Here is a 25,220-nt window from a genome sequence, read left to right as displayed (position 1 = left end):
TCCCATGTGTTGGCAGCTGCCAGGTGGATGTAAATAACAAAATTCAATCGATCAGGAAATTCAGTACATTATCGAAGAGAATTCATCGAAGATGGCATTTACAACCTTATTGAATATCCAGCCTTCTGCTGATCTCGATCAAGGTTAGTGAGAATGAGAGAAATGCTGCGATGATTGAATGATACACGGATATAATGAGTCTGATCATGGAAGAAAGAGATAAGATGACTGTATCATGTACAGATGTAGTCCGAATAATCAGACCCAGAACAAAATATTAATTTCTGACATGATCGTGTACTGGGTCTGAACTGTTTCCATATGAAATCTTGATGGCAAATTGGACAATAGAAGCACATGGTTCTACGTGACAGCTTTTTAATCCCTATTCAGGTTACGTGAATCACGCTATTGTGGACCATCCTTCTGATACCTGAGTGTTTGGACAAGCGGAACGGGTTTTTGTCTACCTCTCTGTTTGTAAACAAACCAGGAGGTCGAAATCGTCCTCCTCGCCGAATACGAAAGTCAGCGTAATAGTACGGCACGTTGTATCATGATTGATTTCACATGTTTCCTGATGATGAGTTTTTACTTGTTCAATAAGCTTAAAATTACATACATATTTGAAGCTGAATTACACTTGACTTACACTTACACTTAGATTTGATGGGTTAAAATTATAGCTTTAAGCCTTTTAGTTCCCCATATCCATTCTTGCTCCAAAACTTGTCAATTTTGCCCTTGAATTGGTTTGTTGTCTTAAAGGGGCACTTCGTGATCCACAGCCTCATCCCCGCACTTTTCTCAAAAAAAGTTGAGATTTTTATATCACTGGAAACCTCTGGCTACATAATGTTTATGTACAAAATATTTCTTGCAGATTAATTCGTTTAGCAAAGATATCGTGAAATTTGAATTTCGTTCTGGTGCACCAGAACGAAATTACAACGTAATGTCTATGGAGCAGTGTAATACACATTGTAAGCGCCAATTTAGCCTTTCTAATTGTGTTTACGCCCTCTGTTGGCGGTGTAGCAAAAATCAAGATGGATTCGACCCTGGTCTATTTACATTAATTTTACCATGAAAACACAACAGGTTTTACATCATTAAATCATCTTTAAATCGTTTGTATGACTATGAAATGGAAGAAGAAGGTAACAATAACAAGATTCTACCAGCAAAAGATCAAAGGTGATGTCGTATCAAGTTTTATTAAGGTGTTTCTCATGCGTCAATTTCATCACACGTAAAAGCCTTATGAGCCGTATCCATCCAGGTGGGGATTGTCGTCTGCTACGACCAGAACTTAAATTATGCCCTACACACATAATCATGCATAACTCGCAAACGCAATATCGGAATCAACTGAAATTTTGGGAATATGCTTTTTTCGTGGATATGTACTGAAAAATGTCATAAAAACAGGATGCTAGGATCACGAAATACTCCTTTAACATTCACTACTTCTTTAAAATAGTGGTGGGTTATAGAATGATGATGCTTCAAATTTGTTAGGGAACCAGCTTATTTGATGCAGTATGATCTCCTGAGCATTTTGACACCTTTTTCATCCAAATCGGCCAAAAAATGAGAAGGTGCCGGCCAAAACAAGTATTTGGACAGGGGGGTCTGTTGGGGGTCTGAAAATCAATATTTTCATCAACAATCATTATTATATGCCTGATTCTGTTAAAGTTGGTATTGATTTGTATGTAATTGATGTTTAGAATTCCATTTTTGAAAGTTGCATAAAAATTGGAGTAGTCGTTTTCTTAAAATGGCCATTTTACGTCTAAATAAGGATATGAGGGCGCTTCGCAATTAACTTGCAAACAATATTTAAAATAAAAATTTCAATGGTGTATCTATGAAGATAATCATAGGTAGTACCTGCTCAAGAAATTTGAGCAATTTACATTGTACGGTTTGATTTTGGCAGCCATTTGAATATTTCATAGAACGCTGCCATTCAACTGTACAGGGGTCAATGCACTTTCAAATGTGTACGTTTCAATGGAAGGCTTCCTGAGAATACGAAAAATGGTGCCACGGTCAAACGAAAAGAAATATAATGCCCAAATTTCTTGAGGATGTGCCACATGTGATTATCTTCATACTGACATCATTAAATTTTCATGTGAAAAGAATGTGTGCGTGTTTTATGCAAAGCGCCCTCACATCCTTATTTGGACGTAAAACAGCCATTTTAAGAAAACGACAACTCCAATTTTTATGCAACTTTCAAAAATGGATTTCTAGACATCAATTACATGCTAACCAACACCAACTTCAACAGAATTAGGCATAAAATAATGATTATTGATGAAATATTGATTTTCAGACCCCCCAACAGACCCCCCCTGTCCAAATACTTGTTTTGGCCGGCACCTTCTCAGTTTTTGGCCGATTTGGATGAAAAGGGTGTCAAATTGCTCAGGAGATCATGCCACATCAAATAAGCTGGTTCCCTAAGAAATTTGAAACATCACCCTTTTTAAAAGGCTGTTTAACCTACCCCTATTTAAAATAGGAAGTTTATTCCATGTATCTACCTAGTTCACCACCTAAACTTGTATGGCTCAAAATTCGGACCGCTCCCCATTAAGTTTACTGCTTTCTGTGTTTTGAAATTTGTTGACGTTTTAACGATCCCCGATTCCCGGTCGATTATTTTAGCTGTGTCACGTCACATGCATGGCGCTGGTGGGTACCAACCAAAAAAAAAAAAAAAAAAACCTTGATCGCCGATAACGATGTGATATGGGACTTACATAGGATTACACAGAGATATTTCTTGCCAAAATTTGACCATTTCTAGGCAAGTTGGCCCTACTTTGTCTGCGTTATGTGAAAAAGGACAGTCTTAAGTAAGTATAAGCAGTGTTCGAAATAAGCACTTATCCTCTATATTTTACCTCCAAAAGTAGGACACATTTTGGGGACAACCAAAATGTATTGAGGACAAGCAGAATTTATGCTTTAGTTATCCTCGGGATAATCTCCATATTTTCCTTATTTCGGACACTGAGTATAAGTGCAACGCTTTTGATGTTTTGATGTTTCGGGAGACTGGGAGGGATCATTAATAAAAAAATGATGGAGCCTATTCTTGACTGTGTAATATTCCTTCACCACATTTGCCGTACGGTAACAGTCTTATACGATGGACAGATAGTATCAGTTTGTGAATGAGGACATCGTATAAGTTTCTTGTACTAGTATCTACCACTCTATGTACTTCCTTGATCGAGTCTACATACATCGAATGTATGGAGCCGGTATACATGTAGTGATAAACCAAAGGATTGTGAAAAGCCGTAACTCACACATACGATGGGTGTAGAACGAGTCAGTATCTTCAAATTTTGTTAAAAATCTCTGAGATTTTCTCAAAAACTGTTATTTTTTGCAGGAATCTGTTTAGTCTGAAGAATCAATCCCAGAACAAAATAATCATTTCCTGCCGGGTCTGAACTGTTTACATTCCATGATTCGAAATCATCATGGCAAATTCATGAATTGGACAAAAGAAGCCCATACTTGGCAATGGGAGCCCATGGTCAGTCCAGCTTCACAGCTTTTTAATCCCCTATTTTAATCCCCTATTCATGCAACTTGAATCACTCAATCTATTGTGGACCATCCTTCTGATGCTTGAGTGTTTGGACAACCGGTAGTTCCAGTAACTGTAACTCAGTAATCTTTATTTAACATTATGACATTATCTGATTACTGAAAGGGCCCAGTAAATGTCAGTATGTTGAAGGATAGGACTAAAATAAATAAATGTTGGTATTTATATGTCAGCGCCTTTCACATGTGAACATGTACCAAAGCGCTTTACATTTATTCCGCCGTCATTAGAATATGTCAGCTGCCATACAATGCCCAAGGCATGCTCATACCTTTAGGCGCTCAATGGACAGTATTCATAACAGCTCCCCATTTCACACCTGGGTGGAGAGGAGTAATCGAGATAAAGTGCCTTACTCAAGGGCACAACACGATGGCGTCGCCGGGGCTCGAACTACATTGTAAGACATGCAGGCAGTACGTCTAGGACAACCGGAACAGTTTTGTGTCTACCTCTCTGTTTGTATTATTTATTGCCTAGCCCCTTACATGTACTTGATGAGGTTTTCTTTATTTTTGTGTGTGTGGTGTATGTGTATTGGAGAGAGAGAGAGAGAGAGAGAGAGGGGGGGGATTTCTTTCCAACAAAGGCGGTGGTGAAACTGTTCACCATTGTATGACATTACCAGTTCAATTATAGCTGCATTATAAGGTGACAGGTTTTATTTGATCGAAAACTCTATCTTTTATATGCGCCGACACAATAGTTACTGTGTGCATAAGATAGAACTTGCTGGTATTACAAAACTCGTCTGTGTAGCGTTGTCACGCTTTTAAAACAATTGTTCCGAATGTCCAATTTGGCTACAATTTGGCTGGACTAACATTTATGTATCTTAGCTGAAGTGTTTGCTTACTTTTAACCGGAAACACAGGCGCTGAAGTACAAATTCCGACCATATTTATATGAGTCTGTTTAATTCTGCAACCTTGCTTGATCAAAGTTGTTTTGGCGACTGTCAACTGCGCGCTGATTAAAGATTTGAGAAAATCCAGTGCTGGATTTGCAAAGGTTGACTTGTCATTGCAAACTGATGGTGATATCCTTCCGGTTCTTGAACATGTGAGCCCAGCACTACACGTGTTGATCACCAATTACAATGGGGACTATGTGATGTCTTACGATCACGCCAGGAAATTTGACACAAAATGACGTTTTTAGTAAGTACAATCATGATGAATTGATGAAGGTATATAGCGCATGTGTCACTAAATATGTCAAGAACAATATCCTCATATTTTTGAGACAATTATAAACTTGAGGAAGAAGTTTTTATTCATATGCATGAAATTGTGCCCTGCATGGCAACTGTGTACATGTGCCAAACAAGGTACGTGACATGAGAACAAATACTTGCACCTTCTAACTTTAGTATCACAAGCTATCGGTTGTTCATACTATAATCAAATTACAATGTAAGTAATTCTTGTCCAAACTGGAACACTGTGAACGCTAGTGGCTCCGCGATAAACACACGCGAATATAGCGCGGTACAGAAGACCTTACACTGCATACACGCTTAGTACACTACATGGACGCAACGCGCAATCGCGCATGTTCCAGTTTGGCCAAGAATTACTTAATTTGATTATAAAGTTAGAATTTTCGAACAAGGTCTTATAAACCTTCTTCAAGTTTAAGAAAAGATAAGGCCATGTGTCTTGAGGTGGTCATAATTTTTGTTTCATCACTAAATTTTGATACGAGTAGAAAAACAAACTCGTGCGGCGGCTTTGAGACATTAACTCTTTTTTTAGCCTAAAAAAGCTACGGTTGTTATTAAGGTTGGTTGAATATGGTTTATTTATTTCAGATGAGTGGGATAAAGCACAGAATTCTCTTGCTGACATCTTCAATGCTTATGGATTTAACCATTTAACCATAGTTAATCTTCCTACTTGTACTAATGGACACATGACAGAAAAGGCGGAATTCCTTCTCATGTTCTGTGGAGACGATGGCAGGTACGGTAACACGTATGAAAAGGTCAAAGGTGAAATACTGACCTTCGAGGTGAGGAGTCATTCCAGCCCAATTGATCTGATCATGAGCCAGCCATATTTCCATATATCGCTTGGATTTGGTCAAAGCCACTGAATGGTAGATGACTTGATGTTGTGGTATCGTATGTAGCTAAGTTAGGGGTCCAAAGGAATTATGTGCTTTCAAATTTGGGAGCCAGTGACAATTAAATCTTGGCTGCTGAAGTGAGCCATGATTTAAAAAGCCAACTTTGACAGGCTGTTTCTCATTTTACTTCATTAAAGTGACCTTTTTGCTTCATTTAGCCATTTAACTAAAAACCTAGTACAAGGTACCGTACTTAAAAGGGCATTTCGTGATCCACAGCCTCATCCCCCACTTTTCTCAAAAAAGTTTATACCACTGGAAACCTCTGGCTACATAATGTTTATGTGCAAAACATTTCTTGCAGATGAATGTTTTTAGCGCAGATATCGTGAAATTTGAATTTCGTTCTGGAATGGTAGGCCTATACCAGAACGAAATTACAACACATTGTGTATGGAGCAGTGTAATACACAAAATCATGCATAACTCGCAAACGCAAAATCGGAATCAACTGAAATTTTGGGAATAAGCTTTTTTCGTGGATATATACTGAAAATATCATAAAAAGAAGATGCTAGGATCACGAAATACTCCTTTAATTTTAATATTCATACATTCATCGTATAGGAATAGGAAAGCCAATACTTGCATTTATATTTCCATAGGTCTTGCGGTTGAGTCAAGGGCAATAATATATCAAAACAAAAGATTTTGGCCCGGGGGATTTTGGCATTTTCCCTGTGAAAATTAAAAGTAATGCACATGGGCAGGAAGTGGCACCTTTATACATGTAAGCCTTTAGGATCTCCTTTATAGAACCCATTCCATACCATATCATGTCAACTTTATTTATCTCAATATTAGAGTGCAAAACACCACTACGATGTAATTTGTAAGTCCTGCTCCCTCTGACCTGCCTTTTAGAGCCTTTTCATTGTGTGCCCCAATTGGAATGCGTGTCTGGTTTATGTAGTTTAAATGACACATACCCACCACACAAGCCTTGAAATAAGTGGATTGGAACCAGGAACATGGTTTTGAACATTGCTCCTGGTTCAATGGGATTTTACAAAAACCAGGAGTAATTTCTGAAGAAACAGTGAGCAATTTTCAAATAGTAAACCCTTTTCTGCATTTAATACAGCATACCATCACTACTGCATCAAGTGCAAAACTGGAACCAGGAGCAATTTGTTTTAGAGAATTCGAATTGTTCTTGGTTCATGTGAATTTTACAAGGACCAGAAGCAATTGGGGCTTTACGAGGGCAAATTTGCTCCCAGTGCCTGCTTTTTTCAAGGCTTGACACCACAGTGTCCTTTATACCAGCCAATTAGTTGACCACAAACACTTTCTGTCACCACCCTCGTTACAAGCAGTAGTTACTTGACATTTTCCAGATTTTCACTTGGCTGTTTAATTGAGAGTGCATTCTGTAATCACTGCTTGTTTGTTTTAACAGGAATGCTGTGGTACAGAGCTGTGGACCCGATCTGGTGACTGTCAACATTCAAAGAATAGGAAATCCTATCAAGCATGGCAAGTCCTTTGGGGATGAAGATATTAAAGAGTTGCAGAAGAAAATCAGTGAAGTGCTTAAAAGTAATAAGAGCAAAAGGTAGGAAGGTATAATAGGAAATTTCACAGGGCTTTAATTTTAAAGTTTTAAAGCAATCATTCTTGGGCTTTTTGGCAACCATTGATGTGCTTTTTCAGATTTTTCTCACCAGTTTCAGGGTTTTTTTTAAAGTAAAAACTGGAGAGCCTCAGAATCTGATAAAAGACCAAATCTGATATCAAAAATGAAAGTTTGGTGGAATATTAAAGTACATGTATGGATCTACTTTTATTATGCCTCCACTGGAGGTATAAGTTTCCTGGTTGTCCGTCCGAGCATCCCTCAAATTAAGGATCTGAAGGGGCACGGCAACTTTTTTTAGGGCAAGTTGATAATTGCCTTCGATTTTCACTGAAAAGGCAAGGCAGCACGGCAATTTGTAATATTTTAAGAGGGCATCATGGCAACTGTTGAAAATTTGAGAAGGGCACCAAGGCAATTTCTCAAAAGTGAAGAAAACACACACAAACAGTTTGATAGATGATTTTATAATAAAGGGGCAGGGCTAGGGCACCGATGGCGACTTCATTAGAGGGCACGGCAAGTGACTGCCTTGGGTAAATGACATATTTTGAGGGCATTATGCCATGGGTGCCGTGGGTTAATTCGAGGGCTGCGTCCGAGGTTGCGAGTGCAAATTTGTCGGAACTGGTAAGGCGTATACTGATGTGAGTTGGTGGAGGTCTTCAAATTCTATTTAGGTTTGCAACGCAAAATAAATCATGCTAATTTGGTAGCTAATTTGCTTTTACCCTGCATGCAGTTTCTCAGAACTGGTAAGGCATATAATGATGTGACTTGGTGGAGGGGTGACAATTGTTTGTCTACAAATTCCACTCGGTTTTGTCACAAAATTTGCTAATTTGATAGCTTATTTGTATAAATTTATTTTTTATTTTATTCAATTTCTCATTTATTGTTTTTTTTAATTTGTATTTTTGTCTTTTTACATTCCCCTCCCCAGCTCCAAGTGAAATCACCTTGGTAAATTTAAAAGGATGCTTGTCAAGGTGGAGGTATTGCACCCGTAGCTTTGCGTTGAGAACTGCGAAAGCGAAATTCTAGTTATTTTTCTTATAGTGTGAGTTAGGCTGTTGAATTCAGCATGGTACGTTACGTACACTAGAATTAGACACTGATGATATTAATAACTGAGTGGGCTTTTTACATGCTTTATGAAATGGTTTTCAAAATGCTGCAATGGCCAGATCAGCATATAAATGTTGATTAATACACATGATTATCGTAAAGTTATAACGTCTTCTGATTTTGTCATTCCTGTCATCTGCAGATTTCCAGCGATAAAGAGAGGGGGCGCTGTTGATTGTTATGTCCCGACTGTAGACAACAGATTGATAGAGTATGATTTTGACCGAGTTGTGTTTGACGCTGACAGTAAATACCAGCATGTTCGTATAATGCATTCACCACAGTATGGCAATATGCTTATTCTGGATGGGGATCCTAGTAAGTACTTTATTCATGAACTTTGGTAACTTAAAGTTACGCTGCAAGTGTGCCACATACTCTGTGCAATTAAAGTAATACAAGCGAAATATGCACTTGTATGTGGTGTCACAGTGTACATGTTCAATGGGATCTTGCATGCATACACTGCATTTTTTTTTGAGATGCCTGAAGGAGGGTGACTTGTTTTTTCACTGCTCCTGTTTTTTCAATATTTTTTCACTATTTTTTATTCAGAAGCTAAAGTTTTAAAACCAAATTAGGATGTTTATACCATTATTACACATGTATGCCAACTGTCATGTGAATTGCAAGTTGCATTTTGATAGCTAAAATTGTATTTTGCATTTGTGTCAATGTACAACAGCAATATCACTAGAGCTCTTAGGTTTTAGATGGTAACTGGGGGTCTCACACACTCACTACAAGTATTCAAATCTTATGAGCTTGCGAAAGTAAGACAAAATAGGGTTATGAAATTTGAAATGAAAAATGGCAACCAGTCTCAATTTTGACATGGATATCAACCAAGCTTCTCTTTTGATAACTCATGTATGTAGACAGCAACCTTAAACAAAAGGTTAGTTCCGTACAGATGCACAAATCCATTAGAGTGTAAAATTGTTTATTTACGCTTGAAAGAACATTTTAATCTTTTCCAGGTGCATGTGTGTATAAAAGATATGTCATGGTTTAATTTGATCTGGCTTAAAAAGTAAAGGTGAAATTTCATATGAATGGTATGTGTACGACAGGGTTGCTACAATGACTGCTAAAAAGTCTAACTCCATTTTGCATGTATTCGAATGCAACAAATGTTTCAGTTTCTTACCATACTTGAGCGCATGTCATAATTGTCCGAATTATGGTGAAGTAATCATAGATGAAAAATAAGCGGGCGCTGGGAGCAAATTTGCCCTTGTAAAGCTACCAATTGGTCATTGTAAAATTCGCATGAACCAGCTTGAGCAAGTTTTGAAAACAAGTTGCTCCTGGTTCCAGTTTTGCACTTGATGCAATAGTGCTGGTATGCTGTAGGCCTTTTGTATAAATGCAGAAAAAATTTACTATTTGAAAATAGTATCCGTTTCTTCAGAAATTGCTCCTGGCTCTTGTAAAATCCCAGTGAACCAGGAGTAATGTTCAAAAAGAAATTGCTCCTGGTTCCAGTCCACTTATTTTAAGGCTTGTGTACAGCACATGGTGCATTCTGGAATGCTGTGAAAATCTTCTTTGGTTGAAAATGTTTGTTTGTTTGTTTGTTTATTTCTTCTTTATACTGCGTCCATATTCAGGGGAAAATTTAAGTATTCCCCTGTTCTTCCATATAGCCCAGTTATTACATACAAAAATACAAATAAATAATTACAAAACACTTAGAATAATTTACTATATTAACTTAAATTACATGAATTACCAAAATTAATTGGGTACAACAATAATATTAAAAGATAGGTAAAAATAATACATAGCACACACCATATTGCATTAATTAGACTACATTTTCAAATACATTGACAAAATTAATATTATTATTATTTCTTATTGCACTATGAGAATTTAAATTTTAAAATGATAAAACATTATGCCAGCATAATAATTTAAAATCAGGATTTCAAAATACAACAAACTACATTCAAATAAGAAATGGATAAAAACTTAGTGGCTACAAAATGTAGGATAGAACACAATAATCAAACAGCAAAAAAATTTAAACAAAAGAAATTTGGCAAAAGTTGATCCTGTAACAATCATTGCAATGCCTATTATTTAAAAATTACTTTGAAACAAAATGTACAGAATATGTTATCTTGCAAATCTTGCTCATCAGTATTATTCCCAGATATGCTCACTGGACATTTGAAAATCAAATAGTCAATGTTCAAAATCATTACAAAATAACTGCTAGGGGTTGATTCTGTCACAGATTAGTTTTAATTAAGGCCTCTGGTATGTTTGGACAGTATTTTTTGTGTGACATGAGACCACATCTGATATATCGAATTGCATTCTGAATACGAAGAATATCCTTCTGATATCAAATAATTCTGATTTTTTGAAATTCGCGATATACACATTTTATGGCAAATGATTGAATGAAAATTGATATTTTTGATATTTAACAATCCTTGAAGTAAACTTTCTAAATCTAATGATATGTACTTAAAGTGTATGTAGCTGGGGCGAAAAGCCGACAATCAATTGAAGAGTTTTTTCCCAAAGACACCAACAATATTTAGGTCTTTTGATGAAAAAAATGTATGTACATGTATATCTTCAACATGAAAGGTCAAAATTGATCGATTTACTTCACGGACTGTTAATTAAATATCAAAAATCTGTATTATTGCGAAATTTCACAAAATCACAATTATTTGATATCAGAAGGACATATTCCTTGTATTCAGAAAGCAATTCGATACGTATGTCTGGTGTACTTTCAGCTCCCACAAAAATACTGTGCAAACATTAATATTCAATTCCTTTTTGAGGATAACCATGCTGATATAAAGTTAACCCCAACTTCCTCGCTACTTTTAGCTAGAAGATGAAGAGAAAAACTGCTTTCCCTGGACGGTAATTGACCCACCAACCCCTCGGGTGCCAACCAGTAGAACAACAGGCATAGCAAGCCATACGTCGCGTTTGGCATGATTGCGCACAGGGATGTACTTAAACACTTTGCTGTTGGGCAGGTAAATTTTCAAAAGTGCCTGCTCGGCTGACGGGTAAGAAGTCAAGGATGATGAGTTATATTTTTTGTGTAAATTCTGCTAGTACTCTGACTCAGGCAAATGTCGGGCTGGCAACATTTTCTGTCGGGCTGGTAACATTTATGAGATACCTGCTCGACTGGCTAGTGGCCTAAAAAGTTTGAGAACACCCCTGATTGCGCAGTCGGATCATGTCGGATGCATGGTCTTGTCGTTGCTTTGTGCTGCATGTTTTTGTATGGTCTAGTAGAGTTAGGGTTTAAAAGAATCTCAATAAAGGGGCCCATATATGCATGAGTACATGTAAGTTCATTGTTATTGATTTCATTTCAAATCCATTCCTTCCTACATGCTGTACAATTATGTGTTGAGACGTCGCACACACAACACCTACACATGCTAAAAAGCAGTGTATTGGGTGAGAAGAAAGGCTACAATTTTATTATATTCTGCAAAATTTCAGCAGCTTTTTTAAAAATCAGGTCAACTCATGCTGAGAATTATGCAAAAGAATCCTAACCAAACCCAAATGTTTTACCTACCTTTCATGCAGATCTGGCAGAGAGTGATATTTCTTACACCAAAGCTATCACAGGAAACGGACGTGAGAAGTTTGAAGACAAGACCGTACTTATACTAGGAGGTGGCGATGGCGGAATACTGCATGAAGTTCTCAAAGAAAAACCGAAGTTTATCACCATGGTGGAAATATCCTTGCTATAAATTGTTTGACAAGTCAAGAAGTATAATCAGGGTTCGCAGGTTTTTGCCGCAGGTGGAAAAAAACGTGGTTTTAACCGCTTGGCAAAAACAGTTTTTGCCGGCAAAAATGGCAAAAACTAAAAAAATGATTTATAGTTCAGTTTTTTCATCTCAAAACAAATGATTAAGAAACAAAAATCATTTCCTGAGTGTAACAAGGCCAGATTTTGTAATTATATTATAATATAAGTAGCATATTAAGAAATTAAAGGCATGCGTTTTCATTGCTCAAGTGCATTTAACCGAATTGTGGCATAAATCAGATTCAAAACATTTTCATTTTAAGGACTTGATGAGACAAAAATTATGTTGACTGATTCATTAAAAGTTGTGTGCTACTGTTTATGAGCTTTCTGTGTTATTTTTTAACATTTGAGTGACTAACTGACTATATATTTGAGTTTTTGCCATTTTTGCCGGTTTAAACCAGGCAAAAACTGGCAAAAACAGGCAGTTTTTGCCACCGGCAACAGCAAAAACAGTTTTTTGCCGGCAAAACCCGAACCCTGAGTATAATGCTGTAAACATTTGCATAGTGCTAGCGGTTTTATATTTAGATAAAACAAACAATACACAGCAAATGTTCAGAGTATGATAGAAAGAGCCATCGATATTATAGGACCAACTATAATTGATGCCTAAATGGGAACCAGTGAACATCCACACTTGCTGGATGTGTTGATAGATTGCAAAGAGCATAAAACACACTATAAATAGTCTCCACAGTTAAGTGTAGGGCAAGGGTGGAAATAAACAGGCTGTGGTCCTTGTTTTAGTTCCATTGGTTGCCTACTGTAGCCCATTGAGAATAAAAGTCGGGACACCTGGGTACACTCTTTGTCCTGAACGATAGCCTGTCACCATTCAGTCTATACATATTAAGATACCCAAGAAATAAGAAATGCTGAACCAAGATAGGATTTCTCTGCAATTTGAGGTCATAAGTTGAGCTATTATTGTTGAATGGATATTAGACCATTTGGGCTTAAATTCTGACTGATTATTAAAACAAAAGTTAGTCCTGTTTTGTAAAAGTGAGTTCTGGTCGCAGCTAATTAAATTCTGGTGAACCAGGACTCACTTTTTTCCCAAACTGAGTCCTGGTAGAAAAGCTCTTTTTATATTTTCACCCTTGGTGTAGGGTCAGTTTGCAAGGGGAAAATAAAACATTTCCTTAGGATTTAGGCACACTATGTTACCTAACCCTAACCCCCCAAAATCTTACGATGAAAAAATCTGCGCATGCATGAATCCCAGGGTCTGCGATGACGCAATCACCCCAGGTGTTATATGCGGACGGAATTGCTGGCGGGCAGCAATAACCCGTGTAGCTACCGGTCCGTGATCGTGTGCTTGGCATGCGAGGGTCAAAGGTTCAATCCCGGGGTGCCAAGTCAAAAATTCTTCTTCTCCTTCACTTTTTCGGATTTTCTTTGACTTCCGATCCCAAAAGCAGGGTCCAGTGTTAGGGTTAATAATTGGTAATGTATGTACTTTCTCATGTTATTTTCCTTAATTAAACCATCACATTGATCAAGTGGTAATCGATGCTGCCATCAAGCACCTACGAGGGATTTGCTATAATGCTATGGATTCACTGAGAGGCCCCAACTATGAGGTAAGAGATACTTTTAGATTACAGTTGATTAATTGTCTTGCTTCTCAGGTGGTAAGTTAAGGTAACTCCAGACCAGACTGTGAATGAACTGGGTCAATATTCTTTCCACATGGACTACTGTGATCTGGATGTTAATCAGCAGCTTAAATCCAATTCAAGGGTAGTTTAATTTGTGCCATAGAAATTGTATTTCTAGATATGTCAAAAAGTTGCCTTTCTTGAACATGGTGGTGATACTAACTGTTGTAAGCCAGTCATAAGGCAATGTTCTTGTTTGGACCAGGTGACTTCCCATTGTTTATCTGAGGTGATGGGTGCTCTACCTGATTCTTCAGTCCTGCCATGGTTGTAAAGTTTGCCATTAGTCTTATGCCTTTCATTTCATAGCTGTGCATAGGTGATTTCCCATTGTTAATCTGATTTGGTGTGTGCTCTATGAGCAGTAGCGGAGCTTCTTCTGTCCTGCCTTCATTGTAAAGTTTGCAGATACAATACAATACAATACAACTGAAATTTATAAAGCGCCTAAAACCAAACAATTGTACTAAGGCGCTGATAAACACTTAACCAAATAAAATTACAGTCCATAGGCAACATTAAACAAATGGCATTTCAAGAGTCTTTTGAAAATAAGAAGAGAGTTTGCATTTCTGATATGTTTGGTAGCGGTTCCATTGACGAGGTGCGTAGCATGTAAAAAGCACGGTCTGCAAATGTTCGGTGGTGAGTTCTGGGTTCGAATAATAGTGGTGCAGAGGAGGAACGTAACGGCCTGCGGTCAGTCTGTATCTGGAGCATGCTTGAAAGATATTCAGGAGCCTGTACTTGGTGGAGAGATTTGTATGTAAGAACCATGATCTTAAAGTCAATTCTTTGCTTAACAGGCAACCAATGCAAGTTGATGAGATCGTCAGAGATGGGGTCGTATTTTCGCTTTCTGGTGATCAACCTAGCTGCAGTGCGTTGAATGTTCTGGAGTCTTTTGAGGAGATTGTTGTTGATACCTGCTAACAAACTGTTGCAGTAATCGAGTCTAGATGTGACTAAGGTGTGAACAGCTAATTTGGCGGAGTCTGTGGTTAACATTTTCCTCGCCCTACCAATATTAACAAGTTGGAAATTGGCGGACTTAGTAATACTTGCAACTTGAGCAGCCATTGTCAAACCCGGGTCAAACATAACTCCAAGGTTCTTCACTGGGTCAGATTTGACAGCTATATCAACACCTGCAATGTTAACATTCGGAAGATGGATCTTGGCCAGTTGGGATCTGTAACCAAGCATAATGACCCTGGTTTTATCAGCGTTCAACTTGAGATCAGTCTTATGCCTTTCATTTCATAATTCTATTGCTGCGTTCCAGGTGATCTCCCATATTATCAATCTGATGTGGTCGGTGCTCTACACGAGCAGTGGTGGCCGTTCTGTTGCCCTGCCTTGTAAAGTCAGAGTCACACCTGGTGAAAGTCAGAGACACACCTGAGTCACACCGGACAAATGCTTGACAGCAATAACAATCTAATAGTGCACTCGTTGAAATTTTCTTGCCTAAAGATTAATGAAATTGAATGAAATATATATTTTTGTTTGATAGAGCACCTTGTTTAAGATTAATATATTAAAAAATAATTGAATCATGTACAAAAGACCTAATATATAGTTGTTCTCATTTGTCAACAGGTTCTAGTAGAAGACTGCATACCAATTTTGGAAGCCTACATTAAAGAGGGCAAGAAATTTGATTATGTAATCAATGACTTGACAGCCATTCCCATCACAACAGAAGCCAGGGGTAAGTCAGGCAGTCAACATCATTTATTGATGTAATATCAGTGAGAGAAGGTGGATTTACTAATAAACCTTTGATAGAACATACTGAATATACATAATCTTGGACACAGCATCCAAAACTGCCCATTCAGCTCACTACTAAATCTGGCTATGCAGGAACATAAGGCATTCAGAGATATGAAACTCATTTCATCACCAGCAATATGCAATGATTGCAGTAAGACGGATGGGCGCCCATGGTTTAACCCACCAAAGTCTGGTCCACATTCCGGAAACATCGGAGCATGTACATATCATAATATATAATTTCTAGACCTGACATACATGTCCTGCAAGCAGGTGATTTTTTGCAAGTTATCTTCACAGAGAACTGAAGGGCTCATGGGGAAAATAAAACCCTTTACAATCAGGGGTAGACATAAGCAGCAATAATCAGCTGGCCTTCGGGCCAGCTGGGAAGGTTTCAGGCTGGCCCAAGAGCAAATCCACTGGCCCAGATTCTACTTCATTGTGTTTCTAATATTGTACCATGTCATAAATTTATAATTATGCCAAAATCCCAACTGGGCCATCCAGATGGAAATTCTGGCCCGACAAGAAAACTCCTGGCCAGGGCCAGCGGGCCTGTGGCTAAATCGACCCCTGGAATCACCCATACCTTTACCCATGAGTGTGGGCTTTATTTTGTGCAATATTTGGGCACGAACACCAGTAGCTCATGCACTGCTCCAACTCACCTTAACACTTAAAATCAAATTGTTTGGGTGATAGGCATCAAGTAAGGTATCATATACACCATATAAAAACAACAGCCCACACACTTGTAATACAAAACAGTAAACGCTATATTAACCACATATTTCGTGTCTTTCAGGATCACAGTGGGACTTTTTACGCCTTATTCTGCAGCTGTCAATGAAAGTTCTGAAATCAGATGGAAAATATTTCACACAGGTCAGTATATATGTATGGATGTTTCTGCAAGTTTCTCCTGAATAAGGGGACATTTTTGTGTTTTTTACATCGAACAGATCTGTTCTCTAGAGACTTCATAACAAACTGGTGTCATATAAATGGTCACCATGCACTCTCACTATGTTACCCCTTTTAAATATGCCAAAAATTGACCTTTTTATAACTGTCGACCTCTAAGTGGTATATGAAGTCCCTTAGTTAGGTCCCCGACTGGGTGAAAAAATTAATTTGCAAAATGTCCCGTTAGGCATTAAAATCTTTGAACTGTATAATATTTTTGTCCCTGGCTGGCCAATAAATGTCTCTGGTTGACACGCAGTGCTTACAGAGGCATGGGGGCACATTTTGTTTTGTTGCAGATTGTGCAGGAAGAGTTCAGCTGTGTTAATTTGGTCCATTACAGGGCTTTTTGCACCTCTTACTTGGTCCCATATTTGATGCCCTTGTTAGAAATGTCTTATATAAACTTCCTTTCGTGATTTGTCTTCTTGGTTTTCTGTACCCAGGGCAATGGAGCCATTATGAAATCTGCCTTGGAGATGTATGAGAAACAGTTGCAGCAGTTGGAGTGTGATGTGGAATTCAGCAAAGAAACTGTCTGCGTGCCATCATACATGGAAATGTATCCTTTGAAATGGTTAATATTGCATATATAAAGCCATAATGTGTGATTTGCTCTCGGCGACAACCTCAGTTTTTCTTGAATTTTTAATTTTTGCATGATCGTAATATCCAGCAGTAACACTAAGTGCTTTAATTACAGTAAAATTAAAGTTTTTATATTAAATCCGGAGATCTCCTGTTTTATTCAGCGTTCACTGATCGAGTGCTTGCTAGCTAACACATCTCGTCAGTGTATGTACATGTATCATTGAATCAGTGATGTATAAATTGTGTTGTACCACTTATATACATCCCAGCTGCGTGATGCACCGTGCAATAATACTTGTAATGCGATCAGCAAGCTAATACACACAATGAAATTTACCGTAAAAACTCGATAGTTAGCATATGTATTTACTATCACACACTTTTAAAACATGCAAACATGAAGAACCCCATCCCCAAAGTTTAAAGGGTTTTGAGCAAATCATTGTCATTCTGTACATAGTTATGTACGAACAATTGTAAACCTCCAAATTTGTGTCTCGACCCCATTAGCTCAGTTGGTGAAGCACTGGACTATGGTACAATTTCATGATTTCTAAAGTGCTCGATAGTAAGCACATAAGCTAACTATCGAGTTTTTATGGTAAAAAAACAGAACCATTTATGTCCTTTTTTGTCCACAATTACATGCTACTCATTTCAGCAAGAAATGGACGGTTAATTCTGCCCTCCATATAATAAATGCAAGTGACTTTGGGGTATATGCATGGTCGCTAGGGTGCATACGTAGCCCCCTAATTTTCAAAAATGTAAGCATTGAACTTCTACCTACCCCTATAGTGTTCCACTTCCTAAAAGAACCCCTCATGTGAAATTTGGTTGAAATCGATCATTGTCTAGGGGTCCCACGGGCCGTTCAAAAGTATTTTGCTACTGTAGCACTAAATGCAAAAGGCAGCTATTTGGAATGCAATATATTTATGTAGAAAATGATAGAGCTGCTTTATGATTCATTCTGCATAACTACCTTGTCCATAGTTTCTGAGAGTTTTTCAGAGTCCTAATTCACAAAATTAAATGCAGAGCAGCTTTGGGCAATATAAAGTACATAGTTACCAATAGCTGCCTTACGCTATATTTCACTGGAGCTTCATGTACACAGTGATATATAGCAAAACGGCTACATGAATTTATGCTGAAGTCACAGAACTTTCGCCCAAAAGCAGAACAATGTCAGAAATGGTACTAACTATGCTGCTGAACACTAACTTAAAAAAGAAGCTTTAAATACCTGGTTGACTGCTTGCTTTTGCATGTTTGATATTTTAATGTCATACATGTATTTCTCTTCAGATTTCCGTTTCCGAAGGTTTGACATAAGTCTTGTTTATCACATTCAAAGTATCAACATTATGAGCAGATGCTTGGTATGCAGTGAAAGTTAGGCCAGCTTTTAACATTCTCTGTGAGAAACTCATGGTCTATTTTGTAAAACTTGTAACCTTTTGTGAACCATGAATCTTAGTTGACTAGATCAGCAAGGGTAGTACACTGGTCTATGCATTTGGGAAATTTGGGCTTCCCAAACCCAGTACCATAATGATCACTTGGTGTATGCATTACTTCCTGAGGCCTAACAGCCAAGAGTCTGTCTGTCAGCTAGTGCTTGTTTCTCCTCTTTCGATACCAGGTTTCGATACAACACTACTGAAGAGTGCACGTGGTACCATCTCTGCATTGAGGTGCAGAGATGCCTTTGGAAAGCTCTGATTTCACTTCTTGAAACCACAGGATCTCTGACCTCATACATTAACAGACAGTGGTACAGTTTCAAGTCATTCCATGGTGCATTGACAGCAGACTTGCATGTAAACCACCACAAGCTGCTATAGATAAGGGTAGCAAATAAGTCCCTGACTCTTGGCAATTGTTGTCTTGTTGTAATTATTCCTTGGGGAAGTTGGAGATTCCAGCAGGCGGATCTTTATGGCATCATAGAAGCTTGGCCATCAAACATGCTTTGTGCAGTGCTCGGGGCGGGGCTCTGGGTTGCCTCAAGTTCACTTTGTCCTTGCCACCTAAAAATAGAAGACATATTCCACAAACTCTTGATGATCATCTTTTGAAGGCCTAATTTGGGAGTTAAGGTTTCCTGAGCACTAGCTCTCCAAAGTCTCCAAGCATGCCAAGCTTCTATCATCTTCCGAGTGCTTTCTGTATGGGGAAAGGTTCAACAAAGTAAAGACGCTGATCACTCTTTTATGGCAGTAATTCAAAGTACTTGCGAAATCGCACTAAAAGAGAAACATCAGGCAACTTTGAGACCTCAATCTTTAAGTCATTGAACAGTATAATTTCACCAATGTGATGCCTGCACAACCTGACCACAGGAGTGCACGCCTATGTGTTGCTGAATGGTCACACAGGCTGCTGTCACATGCTAGACTCTGTTGCTTCCATCAAATACCATGCTAACTTTCCGAGAAATGAACAGGAAATCAAAACTTCATGAACAGCACTTATATGTGTGAAAAATACAAATTATAGGCCTAAAATCACACACTTTTCCCATGAAACATATTAAAATACATGTGGCAGCTATTATTTTGTACATATTAATAGCCCAAAAAGCTGCTTTATGTATTTTTCTTTTATTCTATTTCAACAAGTGATAACTAATGAACTCACAGCATCAATACAAATAACAGAGAAGGCAGCTATTGCATTTGCAATACATTAATGAAGCATTTACAAATAGCTGCCTTATGAACATTGGTAAGGAAGAAGATTCCGAACTTTGGGCTCCCCGTGGGACCCCTAAACGACTTTCAATTTCGTTTAAATTTCATAGGGGGGATTTTTTTAACCAATGGAACATTTTAAGACTAGGTAGAAGTTAATTGGTAACTATGAGGGCTACGTATGCACCCTAATGGTCGCATTAAACAGTTATGCGGCTTATACACGATCAATTTGATAGATCAATATCAAAGACCCTAGCTATAAGAGTGGATACAAAAGCTGTCATTGTGCACTGTACACATGAACATCAATGGTGATTTTATTGTCCAACCATCAATAAAATTAAACTAGATTAGATCTCTTCAATACTATTGAAGAGAAATATTATTTTGTATCCAATCCTGTATCTAGGGTCCCCAATATTGATCAATTAAATCGATCATGTATGGGCCGCATTACTGTCTGTTCAATTAGCTTAGATTCTTGTATTTTAAAGATATTTGAAAAAATACAAAAATTTGGTCAAAGTCATCAAAGAAAAGTGTTAGCACAGCATTAGACCCAGTGTGATTTTAACGTTTCAAATTCCAAAGTTCAATTTAAAAACCCCATTTCTTTTCAATTTTGCCTCATTTTCGGCAGTTACTTGGGTCCACCAAAAGGGTTCGCGACCTTTTCACAAATCGAGTGGGACGGTCCATTCTCAACTTAGGGCATAGAACCTATCCAATTTAGCAAAACAAGATGTCCACCAATCTGTCCTGCCATTTCAATTGTAATTCCATTCCGGTTATTGGATAGGATCTATATAGTTGATGATGGTCCACTGGTTTTTGTTGCACGAACTTATATGCGCGATTACGTTTTATGCATAACATTATGCTGAGCATTATTTTTTTCCTAAACAATGACATTAAAATTATGGATTTCGTTCTTATTTCAACTGGTTTACAATGTGAATTGAGTTTTGTTTAACACGTTTAATACCATCATTTCTTTCCAAGAATATCAGCATTCGCTGGACATTTTCAGATACAGTGCCTTTACAAGAATTGTTTTCTGTAACCTCATTGTTTTAAATTAGATTTTCTTGTACAAAAATTCTTTTGTTTCCAAATGTCCTTCACATAGTTTGTACTCAACAAACAAAAGCGAAATAACAAATTGAAAATAAATGTGTAGTTTTATAATAGGCCTATAGGCCTACACTTTCTGAACCCATTCACAAAATAAATAAATAAATAAACATATATGTAAATACGCAAGGAATGTATTTATATAAGCTGGGCCTATTCTGGAAATCCTTAGTTCATGTGCATCTTCACATTTTTATAATAACGTAATGTTTCAACAGTGGGGTTTCAACACAAATTAGGCCTTCTGGCAAATATAGCTATTTTGCCGGACAATATTTCCTGATGCGGATGGTCGAATAAATACTATCTCAGCGCATGTAATTATTATGACAAAAAAGTTTATGGTACCTGACGTTCTACGGCTTTTTATAAAAAAAATATCGTGGGAAAAGACAAAAATTGAAAAGAAATGGTGTTTCAAATTGAACTTTGGAATTTGAAAAGTATAAATCACGTTGGGTCTAAGGCTGTGCTTACACTTTTCTTTGATGACTTTGACCACAATGTTTTATTTTTTCAAATATCTTAAAAATACAAGAATCTAAGCTAATTGAACAGACAGTAGTTAAGTGACCATGCACCCAAAAGTCACTTACATTTGTGACCCAATTTAGTCTACTCTTATAGCCAGAAATAGATTAAGGTTGTAGTTGAAGGTATTGTTTTTAGCCGCTGGAGTGCATCTATCGTCTCATTTAACACGGGCAACATCATTATTTTAAGTAAAACAAGGAGGCAGAGCCGAGTTGTTTTGCGCTAAAAATAATGATGTCGCCCGTGTTATATGAGACGATAGATGCACGACAGTGGCTAAAAACAATACCTTTATTCTCATTCTTAAACACTTCAATTCAAAATACTAAAAATATCATAAGTATTACAAATTTTAATCAAATTAAATTCTACATTTTACAAGGAATTACCTTGGGCTTAAAATCGATCAGTCCCGTTGTTGCAGTGCGCCTCCCATTGGTTCAAAAAGCGAGTACGCCTATCGCGTTGATGCATGCACATATGCTGACCCGTGTAATATCGTGTCATATCACACGGGTAAGAACCAATAAGATTGCAGGAACATTCTCAAGTGTTTAAGAAATAGCCATATATATAGTTAGACTATGAACATGTTAAAATTTTATAACTTCACATCCAAATCAGTTATAAACATGGGGTTTGGACTGATAGAAAGGGGAATTTTTTACTTCATGTAAACCTGATAATAACTCAATTTTGAAAAAAAATATACGACTTTAGCCTAAGTAGGATTGGGTCACACTTATTAGGCCAAAAAAAAATATTGTTGTGTTGCCCTCAAGTGAGAAAATGGGAAAGTTGGGGCGGACGGTCGGATTTCTTTTTTTTTTTTTTTTTATTTTTTTATTTTTTTATTTTTTTCAAACCTTCAGTTTTTAAAAATCTCCTCAAATATTAAATAATGCTTCTTCAACTTGGGGACATTTGTCAATTCTGACTTCTGGATACATGTTAGACATCAATGAAAGACTAGTCTTTCAAAAAAATATTAATTTAAAGTCAAAAACATTGATTTTTTGAACAAATCTGTAAAAATCATCATTCAAAAAAAAAAAAAAAAAAATGCCGACCCTGATTTTTCAGGATTTAGGGTCGGGCGGTTGAGGGCAACACAACAAATTTTTTTTTTGCCTTATGGAGGGTATAGAATAAACCATTCATTTGTTGCCAAAATGAGTAACATTTAATTGTAGACATACGATGGATTTGCCTCTGACCCCACCCCACTGTTAGTTGCTAGCCACCCTATTAATTGATGATCAAGATTTACAGGCCCTGTTTGTACCTTTTTGCCTATTATTTTGTGACCATTTTTGTCAAATGTTGACCCCCTTGGAATTTATTTGCCCCACTCTGACAAAGGCACATTATGTCAGGTGATATGAGTCATGTAGAATGTGTCTCAAAACAACACTTTTATTCTCTAATTGGAATGCACCGCTGCTTAGGTGTGCACTGCTGTTATAAAAGTCTACAAAGTCAAATAAATTAATAAATATTAGAGATATTTTCCTTAACCATATTTTTTTGTGGAATAAGGTGGGTGTTTTACGAGATCTGGAAGGTACCACCACTGAAGAAGAAAAGCGATGGATCAAGCTGAAATTGGACATGTAGAATCGTATCCTGACATGTATATATCTTTCAGCACAAGTGCAAGCACAAGTGCAAGAAACAAGCCGAATCTGCATTACAAATTTGCAATGCGTCATGGGACGGTTTTGGTACAGTTGAACTGACCTATCGGGAAAATTGGTTTTTCATTATTCATTTTTACTGGTAGTGAATTACAAAATTAATTTGTGAGCTTACAGTATTTTATTCTTTTTTAAATTTTGAAATGAAACTTTTAAGTTTTCCAATTGGCCAATGTTCAGCTGTACTAAAAGTGGCTAAAACCATCCCATAATGCATTTCAAATTTGTCATACCAAATTTGTCTAGTTATCAATTATGTGAACTTGTATCAAGTATTGGTCTTACCTTCATGTAAGCATCACAAAAATGTTATATCCCTAACCCTAAACCTAGAGTCCGAAGTTTTCCGTTTTACGTAAAATCACAGAATCGTGAGGTACAACACTGAAAATGACATTTTTGTATGATGTGACAAAAATTGTTGAAAGATAAGAGAAATAAATGTTAAAACAATCATGAGTTGTGTGTGTCAATATTTATGTTAAATATACTGTTTAATAATACCAAAATAAAGGTATATTATATTATATAGGACATTATATACATTTTAAGCTTTATTCATGAAACATGGATTTACAAATTTTACAACATGGATTAGAACACGGAAAATTTGATTTTAGAAAACGGTAAACTTCGGACTCTACCCTATAACCCTAAAACCAAATCTTAAAATTTGATTATACTTACATGAAGGTAGTACAAAGATTTCTATAGTATTATATGATGGAGGATGAAAGCACAAGGTACATAACTTAAAATATTCTTATTTTTAAAATGAGACATTGTTTTCTCATGTATAACAAAAATAACATATCATCGCTGGGTGGGAAAAACCTCATATTTAATTCCAAATGTCAAATGCAAAACCTCATATGTTACAAGTGGGCCCCAGTTACATAAATCTTAAATGTGCAAATTTGGTCTAATTTTTTTTTACATGACAACTTGAAGAAAATGCCTGACACATCTTATTATAATTCTCCTTTTCTGTAAACTTACATTAGTATCTGTAAATGACCAAATAACCAACATGCATTTCTACGTAAATCTGTTAGTTGTGAGCAGTGTTTTGACAAATGTGTTACAATAAGAGGTTTATGTAACTGGGGCCCATGTAGACATATGAGGTTACATTTGACTTTGGAATTCCCACCCAGCGACGATATATATAACACCACTGGCCAGTGAATTCCACTTTGTTTATGAATAATTTGTCTGTGTACAACATAGTTTAACCAAATTTAAAGGGGCATTTCGTGATCCACAGCCTCATCCCCCACTTTTCCCAAAAAAGTTGAGATTTTTACACCACTGGATACCTCTGGCTACATAATGTTTATGTACCAAATATTTCTTGCAGATTAATTCGTTTAGGAAAAAAATATCGCCAAATTTGAATTTCGTTCTGGTGCACCAGAACGAAATTACAACACATTGTCAATAAGCTTTTTTTGTGGATATCTACTGAAAAATGTCATAAAAAGAGGATGCTAGGATCACGAAATACTCCTTTAATCAGAAGATAGTAAAATGTATTATTTTTCTGTGAAACAAATGTTGAGTTGTGCATGCTGCAACAAATACCAGTAAAAGTCACCCCATTGTCCTACTGTTCATCATTAATTTCTTACTTTGATATTTACTAATTCTGGCTGAAACCGTATTTTTTCTCGATATTGGACCTGTATAATTTCATACGTTTTATATGTAAACTTTATGGGAAGAAACTATGTAATAGCAGTACAGGTAATCAGTAACATTGGATTTAACCCCCTGAGCACTACCTGCCGATCTAACAATGCCTTTGATAGGTCAATTACATGATATCTTTGCTTTAATCACCAATC

At 37.0% G+C, this 25,220-nt stretch overlaps 1 protein-coding gene across 1 annotated transcript; it reads left to right on the top strand.

Moving 5' to 3' along the window:
- Positions 1–23,336, top strand: LOC140157113 (spermine synthase-like). The gene is made up of 10 exons (XM_072180188.1): positions 1–143; positions 5,454–5,604; positions 7,173–7,328; positions 8,620–8,795; positions 12,063–12,217; positions 13,800–13,889; positions 15,570–15,681; positions 16,555–16,634; positions 17,162–17,277; positions 23,216–23,336. Exons 1-10 carry the CDS (start codon positions 92–94, stop codon positions 23,277–23,279), a joined length of 1,152 nt encoding a protein of 383 aa, XP_072036289.1. The 5' UTR covers positions 1–91; the 3' UTR covers positions 23,280–23,336.
- The last annotated feature ends 1,884 nt before the right edge of the window (positions 23,337–25,220 follow it).

The sequence above is a fragment of the Amphiura filiformis genome, chromosome 7, assembly GCF_039555335.1.
Source record: "Amphiura filiformis chromosome 7, Afil_fr2py, whole genome shotgun sequence".
NCBI lineage: Eukaryota > Metazoa > Echinodermata > Ophiuroidea > Amphilepidida > Amphiuridae > Amphiura > Amphiura filiformis.
The sequence above is the reverse complement of the archived record's forward strand: the minus strand, read 5'-3'. Positions and strand labels throughout refer to the sequence as shown.

What these genes read in the sequence shown, in the direction of transcription:
- LOC140157113 (XM_072180188.1), top strand. Translation starts at nt 92, where the DNA reads ATGGCATTTACAACCTTATTGAATATCCAGCCTTCTGCTGATCTCGAT. An exon ending in TTCTGTGGAGACGATGGCAG is followed by an intron (nt 5,605 to 7,172) that starts GTACGGTAACAC and finishes TTGTTTTAACAG; the next exon opens with GAATGCTGTGGTACAGAGCT. An exon ending in CATCACAACAGAAGCCAGGG is followed by an intron (nt 15,682 to 16,554) that starts GTAAGTCAGGCA and finishes CGTGTCTTTCAG; the next exon opens with GATCACAGTGGGACTTTTTA.